At 40.6% G+C, this 17,246-nt stretch overlaps 1 protein-coding gene across 2 annotated transcripts; it reads right to left on the bottom strand.

Moving 5' to 3' along the window:
• Positions 1 to 3,755: 3,755 nt before the first annotated feature.
• Positions 3,756 to 12,389, bottom strand: LOC143302124 (gamma-aminobutyric acid receptor-associated protein). 2 transcript variants are annotated; one of them, XR_013057884.1, is made up of 4 exons: positions 12,183 to 12,389; positions 9,812 to 10,009; positions 5,904 to 6,692; positions 3,756 to 5,580 (listed from the first exon to the last, which is right to left on the bottom strand). XR_013057884.1 is itself a non-coding variant. In XM_076616670.1 (3 exons), the coding sequence occupies exons 1-3, from the start codon at positions 12,270 to 12,272 to the stop codon at positions 6,627 to 6,629; spliced, it is 354 nt and encodes a 117-aa protein (XP_076472785.1). In that variant the 5' UTR covers positions 12,273 to 12,389; the 3' UTR covers positions 3,756 to 6,626. The 2 variants fall into 2 exon arrangements, 1 of the variants encoding a protein (XP_076472785.1); XM_076616670.1 differs by having other exon boundaries at positions 3,756 to 6,692.
• Between the last annotated feature and the right edge of the window lie 4,857 nt (positions 12,390 to 17,246).

Here is a 17,246-nt window from a genome sequence, read left to right as displayed (position 1 = left end):
GAGAGTGGGGATGTAACCTGGGCAAGACACTCTCCACTATAATCAAATTCTGGCCTAGATCGTCAGGACAGCAGTGGCCTCCTCTGCTGTTCTGATGGTCATAGTCGGACATGACTGACAATCATACATACTACTTTCTGTGTTCCTTTCAGTGGTGTCATTGATCTTACTGAACAAAGGAAATGCAGTGTGAAGTGGAGGACGTCCAGACAAAGAGTGGTGACTGATATCCTGACTTGTAAGCTCTGTCTTTTCTCAGTGAGGTGCTGCATGACAGTCAGTTGTGTCTAAAGTCTTAACTCATTCCGGACGATGGAACGCTATAGCGTTCCTGACGTAACTGGCATCGCAGGTGATACAAGTGGAAATTTTTGGAGCAAACTAGATCATGACAGTGGCTTTTACCACTGCTGAAGTGATTGAAATGCTTCAAACTGAAGGTTTCGACATCGACGAGGATGATGAAGACGTTGAGTAAAGTATCTGCAGTGAAGAAAGCTACCAGCAAGGAGATACTGATAGTGACTCAGCTTCTGAGAGCAGTGAAGAGGGAGGGTGGTGGGCGTTCACATGACGTGAGGAGAGGGGCCAGTGGGACAAGTACAGTGAGTTTCATTCAGTTACTTTATGTTTCATATTTTTTGTGTGTTTTTTCCTAACCCTAACAAATGGGTTGTCTGTAGGAAAATGCAAGGGAGAAAACTATTCGTCCGGAGTGAGTTAAGATGACCACTCTTTCAAGCCTAAGAGGGTTTTAGGACAGTCAGCGTTGGGATGGTTCCCCAAAGGCCAGTTTGCCCCCAAGGCTGCAGTGGGACTGAGAACCAGTGCAGTTTTGCCCCCTAGTTTGAGAGTCATATTCCTTCACGAAGCTGTAAATGATTTCCCATTGCAGTGGAGAAATCATGCGGTTCTCACTTTGATGTTGGCCAAACTGTAAGCTTACGTCAATCTGTGATAAAAGCTGAGCATTGAGCCCCAGTGAGTTGATAGCCCTTCCTCAGTGAGCGTACTAATTAGCAGCAGTCAAGGGATTAATTGATGCAGCTTCTTTGTGTTAATGCTGAGTTTTGTAAGTTTCTTTACCAGCATCCCAACCCTTAAAACCTTTGTTTCCACACGTTGTAATAAATATGACACTGTGATACTATGATTGTACAGGAAATATATTAATCAACTACCATTTCCTCACTGTGGACTGGAATGATTATTACAGATTACTTAGTGCAGAATTTATGAAGTGAAGTGCATGATACAAGATGGAGAGTATAAAGCCGACTTCTGGCAGGTTTTTATGTTATTTATTTCTTTTTATGGAATGAATTGCTGGCCCTGTTATTGAGTTGCCATTCCCAAGCAACGCACCTATGGTGGTGGTTGTTTTTGTCAAACTTTGTTGTTGTTTTTGTCAAATTTGTATAAACACTTATGTATTTCAGTTTTGATGGGCAGTGAATTATTGTGATTATCTCCCTTGTATTTATTTTAATTTGACTTTTTCAATGTACGCTCTTTCATACTGTTTCAAACTGACTTTGAATGAGAAACAAAAAAACATCTTATCACTTACATTGAACTCCGAAACAGAGATTGATTTCAGAGAACTGCACTCCTTTGCAACATTATTTGAGCAAGAATCACACAACAAAAAAACATGATAATGAAAAGAAAAAAAAGAGAGAAAGTCCATTTTTTCTGTCAGTGTTGACTTTTTCCAAGGATGAACGATGTAGTATATGAAAAATGGCATATGAAGTGTATGTATACTCTCTCAGTGCTTTCAGCAGTATGTTGATATGTCTGTCTGTTGTGTACCCACAGCGTGACCTCCACACACCCAGTTTAAGTGCAGAAAAGATGAAACATCAAGGCACCATCCCATGTTTTAGTCAAAAACATGCAGACGGACACAACAGCCGAGCTGTTAAAGCATTGGACTTTCAATCTGAGGGTCCCGGGTTCGAATCTTGGCAACGGCACCTGGTGGATAAAGGATGGAGATTTTTCCAATCTCCCAGGTCAACGTATGTGCAGACCTGCTAGTGCCTGAGCCCCCTTCGTGTGTATATATATGCAAGCAGAAGATAAAATATGCATCCTGTAATCCCTGTCAGTGTTCGGTGGGTTATAGAAAAAAGAACATACACAGCATGCACACCCTCAAAAACGGAGTATGGCTGCCTACAATGTGGGGAGAAAATGGTCATACACGTAAAAGCCCACACGTGTACATATGAGTGGCATGGGAGTTGCAGCTCACGAATGAAGAAGTCAAAAACATTCAGTCCGTCAGAACAGTTGGTCAGAAGCTGGTGGCGCCAGAATTGAAACCTTAATAGGAATGTTAATGGCTAGTTGTATAATCATAGTCTGAGAATCTGTTCATCATAATAGTATTCTGAGAAACTGAAATAATTCATATTATATGATGTTGCGCTGAAGTGCTTTGCCATGAATTACCGGTGATACTTTTTCATTGTGTGTTCCGTCTTTTCATTCAAAATGCGTGAGTCATTATGTGTGTATGTTTTCTTTGTTTCAATTTATTCACTTCACATACAGGAAAACAGTTGGTAAACAAAGATATTGATGAATAAAACATGAATTATGAAAATTGACTGTGAATCTCCTTCACATTATGGTCTAGTCATTTGGTCAAAAGCACGACAGCCAGCTCAAAGCAAGGTGTGGAGGAGTATTGTGAAAAGAAATGGCTGCCTGTGGAAGAAGAACCTGAGAAATGGAATCTGACAAGAGACAAGACAAAGGCTTCAGTGGCTCAACAGTGACGTGTCTGCCTAGGAAGCCAGAGGAACCCACACTTGGCAATATTTTCCCCTTAGAGTACAATACCTTGAGCAGAGGTCTGGATGGTTGTCATTCAGACAAAAACAATAAACCAAGGTCCCATGTGTAGCATGCACTTAGTAGTCATAAAAGAACCCATGACAAGCAAAATGCTGTACAAAACCCACTTTGAAAAGAAAAATGCACTTGCAGACAGACAAAAAAAAAAGTGGGGCTGCACTGTAGTGACTCACTCTCCCTGGGGTGATTAATGCAAATTTCACACAGAGAAATCTGTTGTGACGAAAGAGTAATAGAAAACTAATACAACACACCACACACACGAAAAAAAAAGAAGAAAAAGTCAAATAAATTCTTTGAAGGAATACTTTGGAGTGACTTCTTAGGAAGCCTGTCATCCATGTCAGCGTTATGTGGTTTACCTGAAAAAAGAAACATAACCCAATATGCACACACCTGAAAACAGAGTATGGCTGCCTACATGCTCAGATAAAAACAGTTATTTATGTACATCCATACGTATCCAAGTGGACAAGGGACTTGCAGCCCATGAAGCAGCAGGAAGAAGAAGAGTTTCAGTTTCAGTTTCAGTTGCTCAAGGAGGCGTCACTGCGCTCGGACAAACCATATACGCTACACCACATCTGCTAAGCAGATGCCTGACCAGCAGCGTAACCCAACGCGCTTAGTCAGGCCTTGAGAAAAAAAAAAAAAAAAAAAAAAAAAAAAAAAAGGGGGGGGGGAATAAATAATAGATAAGCTTACATAAATAAATAAATAAATAATAATTATAATATAGAAAAAGAAGAAAAGAGGGGGAGACTGGCAAAAAGGAAGAAGAAACCCAGAAACACACACTGAGAGCGAGAGAGAGAGAGGAGATAATATCGACAAAGACACTGTCTTACTAGTATACAAAGACGCAAATCAAAATGCAGAACCAAGAGTTTTGTTTCCATTCTTTATTTTCCCGGCAATCACAGTTTGTATATATATTCCTAGAAGAACCAAATACTATACCAAAAAAACTGAAACGCTGATCACTGAAAAAGCCTGTTTTGCATGACCTTAACCAAAGACAAACACAATTTAACAGGTTCCAAACAAAATAGGCTTGGGGAGGTTGTGTAAGAAGGTGTTCAGAGAAAACTTCAAGAAACACTGCCGATCACTAATAATGTAATATGTTTCAAAAGAAAACTAAAATGATAACCTGACGATGGCTAGGAGGAGGGGTGAGGGGAATGTAGATGGGGAGCAGTGTTGAACTACCGCACTGACAACTTCACAAGAGCAATAAATGACCGAAGACAGGGTGACTGATTTCAGTTTTGAAGTCAAAGCTCATCATCAGAATTTCTCCACCAGACTGAAAGCACTAGAAGTTGTATAAAATTGATATCCAACTGTTGTTCCTTTACTCTCTCTCTCTCTCTTTTTTTTCCCCACAGAAGTACAAGGAATTTCAGACCACCGATCATTTTCGACTACTAACAGTGCAATAAAAGGCATTTGCACTAGTGGGTCACGGTTAAGTATGTGTAATTAAAAAAGGTATTTCATCATGGGAAAGAATTATAATATGAATGTGTTTACAACCCCGAATCCTGAAAGACAGTTTTGGTGGTGATGAAAAGTGCAGCTGGCTGGTTCAACTGTTATGGTCACTGTTCCTTATTTAAACTGTATTGTGGTCATTGTTCTTTATCTGTTCCTCCCCAACCCCCCACCAACTCCTGCCTGCTCACCATTACAATGAGAAATCATATGGGTGTCCCCCAACCTATGGCTCCTCAGAACAGTACGTAACTTCACACAATACTTCAATGAAGATTTATTCCTTCTGAAAGCAAACCCTGCTGAAAGCATCAGAATTCAATCATTAAAAAAATAAAAAATAAAACCTTAAAATCACTATGGAGAGATCTTAAGAAACAGGGCTATGGTGAATCTCAGGTTGCTACTTTTCACTCACTTTGCACCACACGTTTGCTCCCTTCTCTCATATATACCATCATCATCTCAGTCACTCAAATATATAGCTGTACCGGTTTGTCATACACAAAAAATGTACACAGCCAAGCAAAACAGTGGAAGCTGTATGAATATAGCTATCTTATAATCATACATTATGTAATTCAGGAAACAAAAAGTAGGTATTAAAAAAAGACTTTTAAGTCTGAAACATTTAAGTAAAAAAACAAACTAGACAAATAATGATGAAAACTTAAAACTGAAATTATGTCAATATGTGTATTCATTACAATATTCAAATGAAAAAAAAAAAAAAGGTACCACAAAAAAATGCATAACACAATGAAATCAGAAAAGGAGTCTAAGTTAGTGTACGCTGATGAATGAAAAGAAGAAAGCAAAGGCAGTGGCTGACTCAGAATGTCAATGATCATGTTTGCAAATAATGTTTGTATCTTGTTGGCTGATAAACCAAAACCAAAACAAACAAAAAAAGCCAGGGATACATTACATTGCTTTTAAATAAAGTTATTTGTATTTCTGTTCACATCCATCCACCCAAGGACCCTGCCAGTAATGCTGATCTTCGTTAAAATCAAGACAAGACTGTGCCATCTCATACTCCATCCCACCACTGGCCCTGTGTTTTAACACCTGATCTGATGCGTTTGTGCCATTGTCAATGTCACCAGAGGACATTTCCACAGAAATCTGTTGAGGGGCAGACGTCACAACATGACCCCTGTAACTGGCAATGCAGCCTCTGTCCCACCTACCCAATGCTGTGACACACATGACCTCATCATCACTAGGCAAACTGTGTGTAACTGGCAATGCAGCCTCTGTCCCACCTACCCAATGCTGTGACACACATGACCTCATCATCACTAGGCAAACTGTGTGTAACTGGCAATGCAGCCTCTGTCCCACCTACCCAATGCTGTGAGTGTGACACACATGACCTCATCATCACTAGGCAAACTGTGTGTAACTGGCAATGCAGCCTCTGTCCCACCTACCCAATGCTGTGACACACAGGACCTCATCATCACTAGGCAAACTGTGTGTAACTGGCAATGCAGCCTCTGTCCCACCTACCCCAATGCTGTGACACACAGGACCTCATCATCACTAGGCAAACTGTGTTTCACTGATGCTGGATTCTCTAAATAGTTATGCACCTAAGCCACTTTCTCTGCATCTTGGTAATACCCAGTTCACATACATGGGATACCAAAAGCTGCTGATTAATAGGGTATCAGTTAAATTATTTCAAGATGTTTTACCTTGGAAAAGACAGGTATACAATCTGTAGTTGTAAGACATAGTTTGCACAGCACTGAAGATTCCGCAGCAGAAAGTCATGATTTTTACAGCTGACAAGTGAAGATCTTCACACTGTATTTTTCCCAGAGCTCTACTGAATGAAAATGACCGACACCAAGATGATAACTGTAAAACAAGAAATTGTTGTCAGGGTGACAAAATGATCATTCACAGGCTCTAAAAAGCAGCACACGGGTTTGTTTTTTTTTAATTAAAAAGAAAAGCCAGGGAAGGGTATAGTGTGCATGTATATAAATGTATATATAAAAGACAAAACAGAAAACAGTTACTGGAACACTACGATGAACGCGCATGAAAAGTACTGCAACAACAGACGATGAAATTCTATGTACACAATGAAGCTGCAGCTGGCATGACGGACAAGGTGGATGACGTTTCACTGTTCCATTCACAATCACATTGTGTGTGTGTGTGTGTGTGTGTGTGTAACTCAAGAGGGAGGAACCAGGTGGGTGGTGGTCTCCCCTGCATCAAACCCACAGTTCCTTCCCTTGGATCTAGGCTCCATACACACTTTCATCACTGTAGGCAATGTACAGGAAAAAGTCCTCCTCGTGGTGCTCCTGCACACACACACAGAGCACCAAAAATCTGTTAGCAATAACTGAAATATGTGTGTATGTGGTGGGTACGTGGGGATTTGGGGCGTGAGAGGGAAAGAGAGAGAAACAGACAGACAGATGCAGACTGAGATATAACTCTGTCAAAAACTGCAATGGAAAATCCAAGACATTTTGAAACTAGTGACTAATTGGACTAATATATAGTAATAATGATTAACTGCACTAATAATTCCATCCTTCCGTTCCAACCATCCCTCCACCCATTTCCCCCCATCCCCTACCTACCCCCCATGCCATGAAAAACAGCGCTGATATTTCTACCCTTCCTAGTTCCCTTCCAGATCCAATCTTCCCTTCAACCAAGCCCGGATCAAACAGCGCTGATATTTCCAGTAATTCTCCCCTTCCCAGTTCCTTTCCAAGTTAAATCTCTCCAATCCTGCCCTGATCTAATAGTGCTGATATTTCTAGTAATTCTCCACAGTTCCTTTCCAAGTTGAATCTCTCCAGTCCTGCCCTGATATAATAGTGCTGATATTTCTAGTAATTCTCCACAGTTCCTTTCCAAGTTGAATCTCTCCAATCCTGCCCTGATCTAATAGTGCTGATATTTCTAGTAATTCTCCACAGTTCCTTTCCAAGTTGAATCTCTCCAATCCTGCCCTGATCTAATAGTGCTGATATTTCTAGTAATTCTCCACAGTTCCTTTCCAAGTTGAATCTCTCCAGTCCTGCCCTGATCTAATAGTGCTGATATTTCTAGTAATTCTCCACAGTTCCTTTCCAAGTTGAATCTCTCCAATCCTGCCCTGATCTAATAGTGCTGATATTTCTAGTAATTCTCCACAGTTCCTTTCCAAGTTAAATCTCTCCAATCCTGCTCTCTTCTAATAGTGCTGATATTTCTAGTCATTCTCCACAGTTCCTTTCCAAGTTAACTTAATCGAATCTTGCCGGATGCGGATTTCCAATGCTGTTCCGCTAGCTTGAAGTCATGTCGGATGCATTGTTCCGACAGATTTTGATAATTTTTTTTAATGCTACCGATCTTAATGTAAGGGCGACAACTCATATTTGCAGATAACTCAGACATTTTTCTCACAAGTTCCTTCCCTTAGACCGTTGTTTGTTCATTCTACAGTAGTTTTAGATGGTTTTGTACTGACCAACCCTAATTTCACTGAACCACATTGTTTTCAACATGGCAGCACCCGGGCAAAACTGATTCGCACAGAACATAAGAGTGGCTCAAGTCAAGCAGTCTCTATTTTTCTGCAGTATGCATAAACAGTATCATTAGCACGAGTACAGGAGTGTGACTGAACCAGTGAGGGAGGATTCAAAGCATGAAGTGAATTACCTGTGTTCAAAAAAGTTTCTGTTTTCCTGCCAATGTGTATCATACTGGATTACCTATATCATCAAAATCATATGGTTCCTTCATTTAAGGAAAGCATCTTTTAATAAATTCATTGTTGTATCTGTTCATTGCTATGTGTTTTATGTTTGTAGGGTGAGTGGTTGATTTTTTGTGATTAAAAAAAAAAAATTGCTTAAAATAGTGCGATTTCAGGGGAAAACCGGGTCATTTTGACTGCAACTGGATGGAGTTAACTATCTCCACCCATGTCCTGATCTAACAGTGCTGATATTTCTACTTCTACTTCTAGTAATTTTCCCCAGTTCTTTTCCAAGTTCAATCTCTCCACCCATGCCCTGATCTAATAGTGCTATTTCTAGTCATTCTCCCCTTCTCAATTCATCTCCAAGTTAAATCTCTCCACCCCTGCCCTGATCTAATAGTGCTGATACTTCTAGTCATTCTCCCCTTCTCAATTCATCTCTGAGTTAAATCTCTCCATCCATGCCCTGATCTAATAGTGCTGATACTTCTAGTCATTCTCCCCTTCTCAATTCATCTCTGAGTTAAATCTCTCCACCCATGCCCTGATCTAATAGTGCTGATATTTCTAGTCATTCTCCCCTTCTCAATTCATCTCTGAGTTAAATCTCTCCATCCATGCCCTGATCTAATAGTGCTGATATTTCTAGTCATTCTCCCCTTCTCAATTCATCTCCGAGTTAAATCTCTCCACCCATGCCCTGATCTAATAGTGCTGATATTTCTAGTCATTCTCCCCTTCTCAATTCATCTCCGAGTTAAATCTCTCCATCCATGCCCTGATCTAATAGTGCTGATATTTCTAGTCATTCTCCCCTTCTCAATTTATCTCTGAGTTAAATCTCTCCATCCATGCCCTGATCTAATAGTGCCGATATTTCTAGTCATTCTCCCCTTCTCAATTCATCTCTGAGTTAAATCTCTCCATCCATGCCCTGATCTAATAGTGCTGATATTTCTAGTCATTCTCCCCTTCTCAATTCATCTCCGAGTTAAATCTCTCCATCCATGCCCTGATCTAATAGTGCTGATACTTCTAGTCATTCTCCCCAGTTCCTTTCCAAGTTAAATCTCTCCACCCGTGCCCTGATCTAATGGTAATAGTGCTGATGTTTCTGGTAATTCTACACTTCCCAGTTCCCTTTCAAGTATGTTCTGTAATGTGACAATGACAACCCCTTGGCTGACAAGAATACTGGTCAGTAGCTGTCAAGGACTTATTTCATCTTTTGTGCTGCCATGGGTGACTTTAGTCGACTAGACAGTTCACTGCCAAAGGCGAATTAAGTTGACATAACCCTGGGAGTCTAACAATGTTTAACTGACCATTTTTAACTTTGTAACAAAGCCTGACAACTGCTGCCAACTTTCCCACACAACAGGAAATCGACTGACCTTCTTGCCTCAACCGAGACTGAAGTGAACAAGTCCACTGCACTGTTTTGACATGAATTGAATCATGTGACCGAGAGTGCCCAGTCTACAGTAATTATTTGGTACTTTGGGGAGTGTTTTCACACAGAACCTGGCAGCAAAAGAGTTAAAATATAAAAAGTTTGACAAGAACAAGACTTACAAGTCCACTGTGTTGTTCAGACACGAACTGAATCATGTAACTGAGAGTGCTCAGTCTATAATAATTATTTGGTACTTCGGGAGTGATTTTCACACAGAAACTTGGCAGCGAAAGAGTTAGTTAGACAAAGTCTGCCCTGACCTGGTACAGAGCCCCCATGGTGGCGGAGGTTGGGGGGATGACGTTGTTGACGAAGAAGAAGAGGGCGTCCTCTGGGCGCAAGTGGATGCGTTTGCGGATGAGGAAGTAGAACTGGCCCACGGTGAGGTCAGAGGGCACCAGGTACTTCTTCTTGTCCAGGTCGCCCACCCGAGCCTTGGGAGCCTTCTCCACTATCACCTGAACCACAGACAGTTGTTGAATGTACTGAACTATACTGATTTACACTACTAATTACAGGCGCAACAGCCAAGTGGTTAAAGCACTGGACTTTCCAGGTTCGAATCTCAGTAATGGAGCCTGGTGGGTAAAGGGTGGAGATTTTTCCTATAGATCTCCCAGGTCAACGTATATGCAGACCTGCTAGGGCCTGAACCCCCTTCATGTATGTGTATCTGGTCAGTCGTCACCTCAGGTACAAGCATGCTGGTGGCTGACAAGATCAGGAGGTCTCTCCACAGTGACTGCAGGATAATGTCTGGACAATGGCGGGTTCTGTTTGGGACCTGTTTTTCTGCATTGTCATCTTCTCCATGCAGCATGACTATTGTTCTTGTCAAATATTATTATTTAATGACTTCAAGGTTCTATAACTTTATTTAATAATGGACTGTTAAGTTTGCACTGGCACATGAGCTTGGAATGATCATTCTAATCTAAAAGTTACTCAGGTTAAAAAACAACAAGAGACTGTGACACCACATTCTTGGTTTTGTCCAAGTGTTTTTATTGTTGTTGTTGTTTTTTCCATTGTTCATCTGAGGTGATGGTAATTCCCAGATATTTTGCTGATGTTGCTGGTTCTAGGATGTGTCCCTGATAATGATCTATCATTTGACAGCAAATAAAACATTTCAATCAATCATATTTGGTCAATATTTCTATCCACCTGCCACAACAATTAGTATTACAGTGGCAAATTCAACCCTTTGGATAAAGCCTTTGATAATGCTGAAACTGAAACAAGCAGTACCAAGCAGATAGGCACCACAGTAGTATTAGGAGTTGACAGAAAGCGAAACAGAAAAAGATCTTGGGGTCGTCATTGACAACAAGCTCAAATTTAAGCAGCATATCGCTCAGTGCACATCCAAAGCAAACCGAACATTAGGAGTGATACGGAGATCCTTCGACCACCTGACAGAGGAGACATTTGTCATGCTTTTCAAAAGCATGGTGCGACCAATCCTGGAGTATGGACATGCAGTCTGGCAGCCTTACCAGAAAACCCTCAGCGCCGAACTGGAAGACGTTCAGAGAAGGGCAACACGATTGCTGGCGTCAATGAAGGACAAACCGTACCCAGAAAGACTGAGGGCCCTTCATCTACCATCACTGGAACACAGGCGTCTCAGAGGGGACATGATTGAGGTCTACAAATACCTGCATGCCTTCTACAATGTAGACAATCCCAAATTCGAGCTTGCCGACAATAGCAGAAGAGACCTCCGAGGCAACCCCTTCAAGCTGACGAAATCCAGATTTCGCCTGGATATCAGAGGCAACTTCTTCTCAAACAGGGTAGTTGCCGGATGGAACAGCTTGCCAGACAGTGTTGTCACCGCCCCTTCCCTGAACTCCTTCAAGACAAGGCTAGACAAATATTGGGAGAACCATCCAGCTAGGTTCTCCCCTTCCTGTCTAGAGTAATGGACTCACAAACCAGTGACCAAACCACAAATGCGTAAAGTCGTAGGAACAACGAACAGGCAAATAAGCCTCAATCGTTGATCAAGTCAAGTCAAGTCAAGATGTGCCTAGCACCTCCTGAAAGTCATTTGTGTCACTGTCAGTACTGTAGTGTGGGCTTGGACTGCATTCCATGGGTCTCTTGGCCCTTTCATACATGCCACACCTGGCTTTATACGTCTGCAGCTGGCTTTTTATTTATTTATTTTTTTTATTTTTTTAAAAACTAATTTTAGATAAATTTTAAAACAAAGTAAAGAAGAAAGACAGTCGATTTTGAAACAAATCTAGGTCAACTGGCAGCACAGCTTTTATCAGTGCTTGGCATCCATACTAAGCTTATATAAAGTTGGGTTTTTTTTAAAGAAAAAAGGAATAAATAATTGATCGAACAAGCTGATAAAGCCAAAAACTAAAAAGCCTGACACTTCATTAGTTGATAGATATAATGATATGATCATTATGATATGATAATGATATGATACATTTAAGTTAGAATGTCACAGTGATTAAGAACAAATGACAACGCAAAACAATTTTTCAACATGTTTATAATGTGATTAGTTTGCTTTGCGAAAATCGCATACGTCACGAATCAACAAAACTGACCAGACCAGGCGATCTGAACCGTTCAACAGTTTCTGGAAAATGGAACCGTTCTTACCGGGACACGATCAGGATACTTCTTGCGGATTTTCTCTCCCTCCGCTCGCCTTTTCTCAAATGGATGCTCTTCTTTGTACTGCCACTTCATGGTGTACACAAATTTCGTATCGGACAGAGATAAACAAAACACAACACTTGTCAGCTGGCTGCTTCTTTGTGAAAAATATGGCGTCGGACGATTAACTGATGTAAACAGCGATATCGTTACATCATCCACAAAATAGTTCTAAAGGGTTTGGGGTGTTTGATCCTATGTATTCAATCAACTATTTCCATCCTTACACTGTTTGATGTATTTCAAACCAAAAATTATCATATAGACTAATCAATAGCCACTGAAATATGATATACAATTTACGATTTTTATGCTACTTTCTGACGTCATTGTCATAGTCACATGCAGCATATTACTACATTTCTAATTTTAGAATTTCAGGGTGGGAGTTGGTAGCACTCCATAATAAGAAACCTTATCAAAACAAAGACCATTCAATGACTTGATACGATCAACATGTACAATTACTCGGGGTATAACATTGTTGCGTCAACAGTAAAACCAGATACGCTTGAACGGTCTGTGATTATGATTAAAACAACGTTATCTGTGCAAGTCCTCTTACATTATACATAGTCATTGAGGCCAGCATGTATATAATTATTCAGTTCAGTTCCCTCCCCTCTCTCCCAGAAGAAAGAAAAAAAAAAGAAAAGAAACAACAAAAAGCGGAAGAAAAAGAAAAAGGAATCAGATCAAACTGTACAGCCAGGGATCCAATCCAAAGACTTGACATGTAGAATCCCAAGTTTTTATAGCTGAACATCAGTTGATCTCAGAGCTGAACTTGTGCTTTGCATTATTGAAAATTCGAACCCTCCCTGCTATAGCTCTTCCCTCACCTCTGAAATAAAAATGTTCGTGTCAACAGCTTGGTGTGTTGTTCTGAATAGATACCTCATCTATATACAGAAAATCGGATGAGTATTTTATTTCGAAGTACCATGTTTCTCGGTAAGCTAGTATATTTTCTCAATACGATTACATTATAATTATGTCTAAATTACAATCAATCAATCAATCAATCAAAAACACTTTATTAATCCACATGGAAATTAAGTTGTGCAATCACAGGCTCATTGTAAACACTGGCATAAAATCATGCGCAACATAAGAAGAGATTAAAACTAGTCAAATAAGAATTCCCAATAGCTTACGATATACTAACCCCCCACCTCCACCCCCCCACCCCCACACACACATACTCATGTTAAGACAATAGGGTATTGCACAACAATATTCACAAATGAAAACATCCAACAAAAAAAGGGTATGAGATTACTAAAAATGACATGCGCGCACGCACGCACACACACCCACACACACACACACACACACACACACACACACACACACACACACACACACACACACACACACACACACACACACACACACACACACACACACATTTTGGTTTCACATAACACAGGCACGAGAAAATTCGTATATCAAAATTGTGTATGATGATATGCTTACAGAGGAAACAAAACAGCGAACATGGATTAATTTCGTTGAAATTATATTACAGAATCTTGGTTTAGGACACGTTTGGAATAATCAGTCAACATTCAATATTCATAGACTTAGCCACGTTATAATGAATAAACTAGAATATGGATATGTTTTATTCTGGAAGAGAAACAAATCTGAAAATAAATCTAAACTACTATTCTATAATACAGTTACTCGTGAATACAGAACCGAGCCTTATTTGCTTGAAGGATATCTTAATTATAATCAAAAACAATCACTGTGCAAATTAAGAATATCCTGTCATGATTTAGCAATAGAAAAAGGCCGATATTTCAACATTCCAAAAGAAAGGAGACTATGTTTACGATGTCAAACAATAGAGGATGAATTTCATTTCTTAGATGACTGCGAATTATACAAAGAAATTAGAGTAGAATTCATACAAAAAATTCAAAATTACATTCCAAATATTATTAAACCCAGTCAGCTAATACTGGAAGACAAACTTGTGGGACTATTTGGGAAATTTGTCAATAACTGCTGTCAAAAACGCCATAGCGTGCAAGAGTGATTCAATGTCTTATTCAGCATTTATCTATTTTTGTTTTGCTTTTTCTTTTTTGTGCGTGGTTTCATGTAACTTTGCATGCGTGTCTTATAAACCTTGTTCAGGTTTAATTGACATTAAAATTGATTCTGAAAATTCTGATTCTGAATTCACACACACGTTAAGACCATAAGGTATTGTACAACAATACATAAATAAAAACATCAAGGGAATAAATCGTATATATAAGTAAAATGCACGCACACACACACACCGTCACACACACACACACACACACACACACACACACACACACACACACACACACACACACACACACACACTCACTCATTCACACACACACTCACACACACACAAACAACGTATGCATGCACATAACATATATACATGGGATTAAATCATGAAATATTTGTCTTTTTGTTTATTAAGTTATTTTTTCTATCTTTGATGCCATAATGTGTACATTGTGTTTCGAAGAAATGTGAATAGAAATTCTTTTTGGTGTTTTTCTGTTAATGGCATTGGATGATGAGCGTAATGTCCGAAGCTTTAGCATTATACACTGACATATTTTGAAGCTTTTCGTGTGGCTGTGGAAGAGACAGCCATATCTACCTTGTTTATTTAGTGACATGCATTTCTTGCCAAATGACTATAATGACTATACCGAAGCACTTAGACTTGCATTGTGTGTGTGTGTGTGTGTGTGTGTGTGTGTGTGTGTGTGTGTGTGTGTGTGTGTGTGTGTGTGTGTGTGTGTGTGAGAGAGTCCTGAAACTCGTTTTGAATTGTAGTCTATCATGGCCAAAGTTTGTTGGGGTTTTTTCTCCCCCGCCCCCCACACCCCCTCCCATCCCCGTTTCATTTCGTTCCGTTTCTCTTGCACAGTCACAGCTGATGACTCGGTGGTGTGGCGCTTTGGTCAACTTTGAGTTTGCTTTAGAACTATTGCCGTCAGAATGGTAGTGACGGTTATTACAATGGCAGGCCCATATGGTGCAAGCGCCTACGAACCTGACGTTACTGCGTGGTTTATTGTGTTACACATCATGCAGCAAACCTACCGCCTTTGAGGCAGCGATAAAAATAATACCAATGCATCTAAAAATCAACAAAAGATTTGATGTTATCTCATTATCCGTGCACTAAAAATTACTGACTCGGTACAATATTAGCTGACGTGATAGCGAGTTGTGTTAAACTACGGCCTATAGGCTTCGAATCAGTGATGATTGTACAGTACACAAATGTTAGCGTTCTCACACACACACACACACACACACACACACACACCTGCCCCCCCCCCCCCCCCCCCCCCCCCCCCCCCCCCCCGCCCCCTACCCCACCCCTCACCCCTCCTCTCCTCCCCTCCCCTGACTGGGAGAGAGTGAGAGAGATTACAGGGAAACAACTGACTTTTTAAACTCGCAGGCCGGCGTGGGATTTATTGAAATTGCTTCCCCGGAAACAGTTAACGTCATTTGGAAAGGGACCCGACCTCACTGATGATAACTTGAATTATCTGCTTCTTGAGGAAAGTGAAGAAAATAAATCAATCGTAGATAAATGAATAGATGACAGAGACACGATAAGGAAGAACACTGTAACAAACGCTTCCACACGGAGTGGGTAGGACTGATGGGGATGGTGAGGAGGCCGGCAGTCGATCATGCACAGCGAGTTTTGGTTTCAAGTTTAAGATATTTATTTATCTATCGATTTATTTATTCATAGTTTATCTATTTTTCAGTTTTTGTGAGTATTTACTTGCTTATACCAAGTTACCTGACTATCAGTGTTCTTTTTCAGTGCGCCAAGTGCGTGCTGCACGGCACACGGGACGTCGGTTTATCGTTTCATCCGCCCGGCCGAAAGACTAGACCTTCAGTTTGATTTTCCGGCAGTCTGGCAAACTTGGGAGCGGGATTCGAACCCACGGCCTCACGGACTCTCTGTATTTGCAGCTGAGCGTCTTAACCATTCTGCCATCTCAAGTTATGCGTAAAAATTAAAAAAAATAAAAATAAATAAATAAATAAATATATATATATATATAATGATATATATGGTTTTTTTTTTTAGTTAAAGAAATCCACTCAGATAGGTACATAAACATAATTATAAGCATGCACTCAAAGCCTGACAAGCGTGTCAAGTTGGGTCAAGTTGTGCGCTGCTGTCAGGCATCAGCCTGGCAGATTTGGTGTAGCGTATATTGATTTGTCCGAACGCATTGTCGCCGGGCCTCCGTCCTTGAGAAACTGAAACTGAAACTGAAACTGATTGTATAGTGCTGCCGCCACGTGGAAATGAGGAGGAGATTCTGGGAACTGAGGAGGAGAGCTGGTTGCTTCAGTTCTTCCATCGTGACCATGTATAGCGTTTGACCAGTTAGCCACGCTAGCATTTGGAAAGGTCCCATCAGGTGCTGGACCGACACCGGGTAATATAGTGCGTGTTTGATTGAGACGATAAACCCGGCGAGGTCCCATGAGTAGCCGACTGATGCACTTAAAAAAAAACCCCTGAAGGTATACCAACGGCAACAACAGTTGAGGGTTGTCCCTGGCTAAATTCTGAAAAAAGAAAGATTATGTATATATTTATACATATTCATTGTCGTGTGTGTGTGTGTGTGTGTGTGTGTGTGTGTGTGTGTGTGTGTGTGTGTGTGTGTGTGTGTTCGCTCGTGTGCGGGTATGTGACGCCGACCTAAATAAATGACAAAGGAATCGAAGTGATAAGGGCCCAGCAGCCATTATATATAGCTGTAAGTCGGATCAGCGTTTGTAAAGAGTTTCAGTAGAATTAATTAAATTTGGTCTCCGACTGAACATGATACAGATGTTAACTGACTGTATCAAATATAATAGCTACGGTGCGTTTAGTCAGTGGAAGTTTTCCAGCCGGTGCGGTTACTGACTCATGTGGGGCTGTATGTAGGGCTGTCTGTGGCACTTGCT

Source organism: Babylonia areolata, chromosome 28, assembly GCF_041734735.1.
Source record: "Babylonia areolata isolate BAREFJ2019XMU chromosome 28, ASM4173473v1, whole genome shotgun sequence".
NCBI lineage: Eukaryota > Metazoa > Mollusca > Gastropoda > Neogastropoda > Buccinidae > Babylonia > Babylonia areolata.
The sequence above is the reverse complement of the archived record's forward strand: the minus strand, read 5'-3'. Positions and strand labels throughout refer to the sequence as shown.

Excerpts from the sequence above, each read along its gene's own strand:
- LOC143302124 (XM_076616670.1), bottom strand. The coding sequence starts at position 12,272 with ATGAAGTGGCAGTACAAAGAAGAGCATCCATTTGAGAAAAGGCGAGCG. Across the intron at positions 10,010-12,182 it reads AGTATCCTGATCGTGTCCCG|GTGATAGTGGAGAAGGCTCC; the intron begins GTAAGAACGGTT and ends TCTGTGGTTCAG. Across the intron at positions 6,693-9,811 it reads CCATGGGGGCTCTGTACCAG|GAGCACCACGAGGAGGACTT; the intron begins GTCAGGGCAGAC and ends GTGTGTGTGCAG.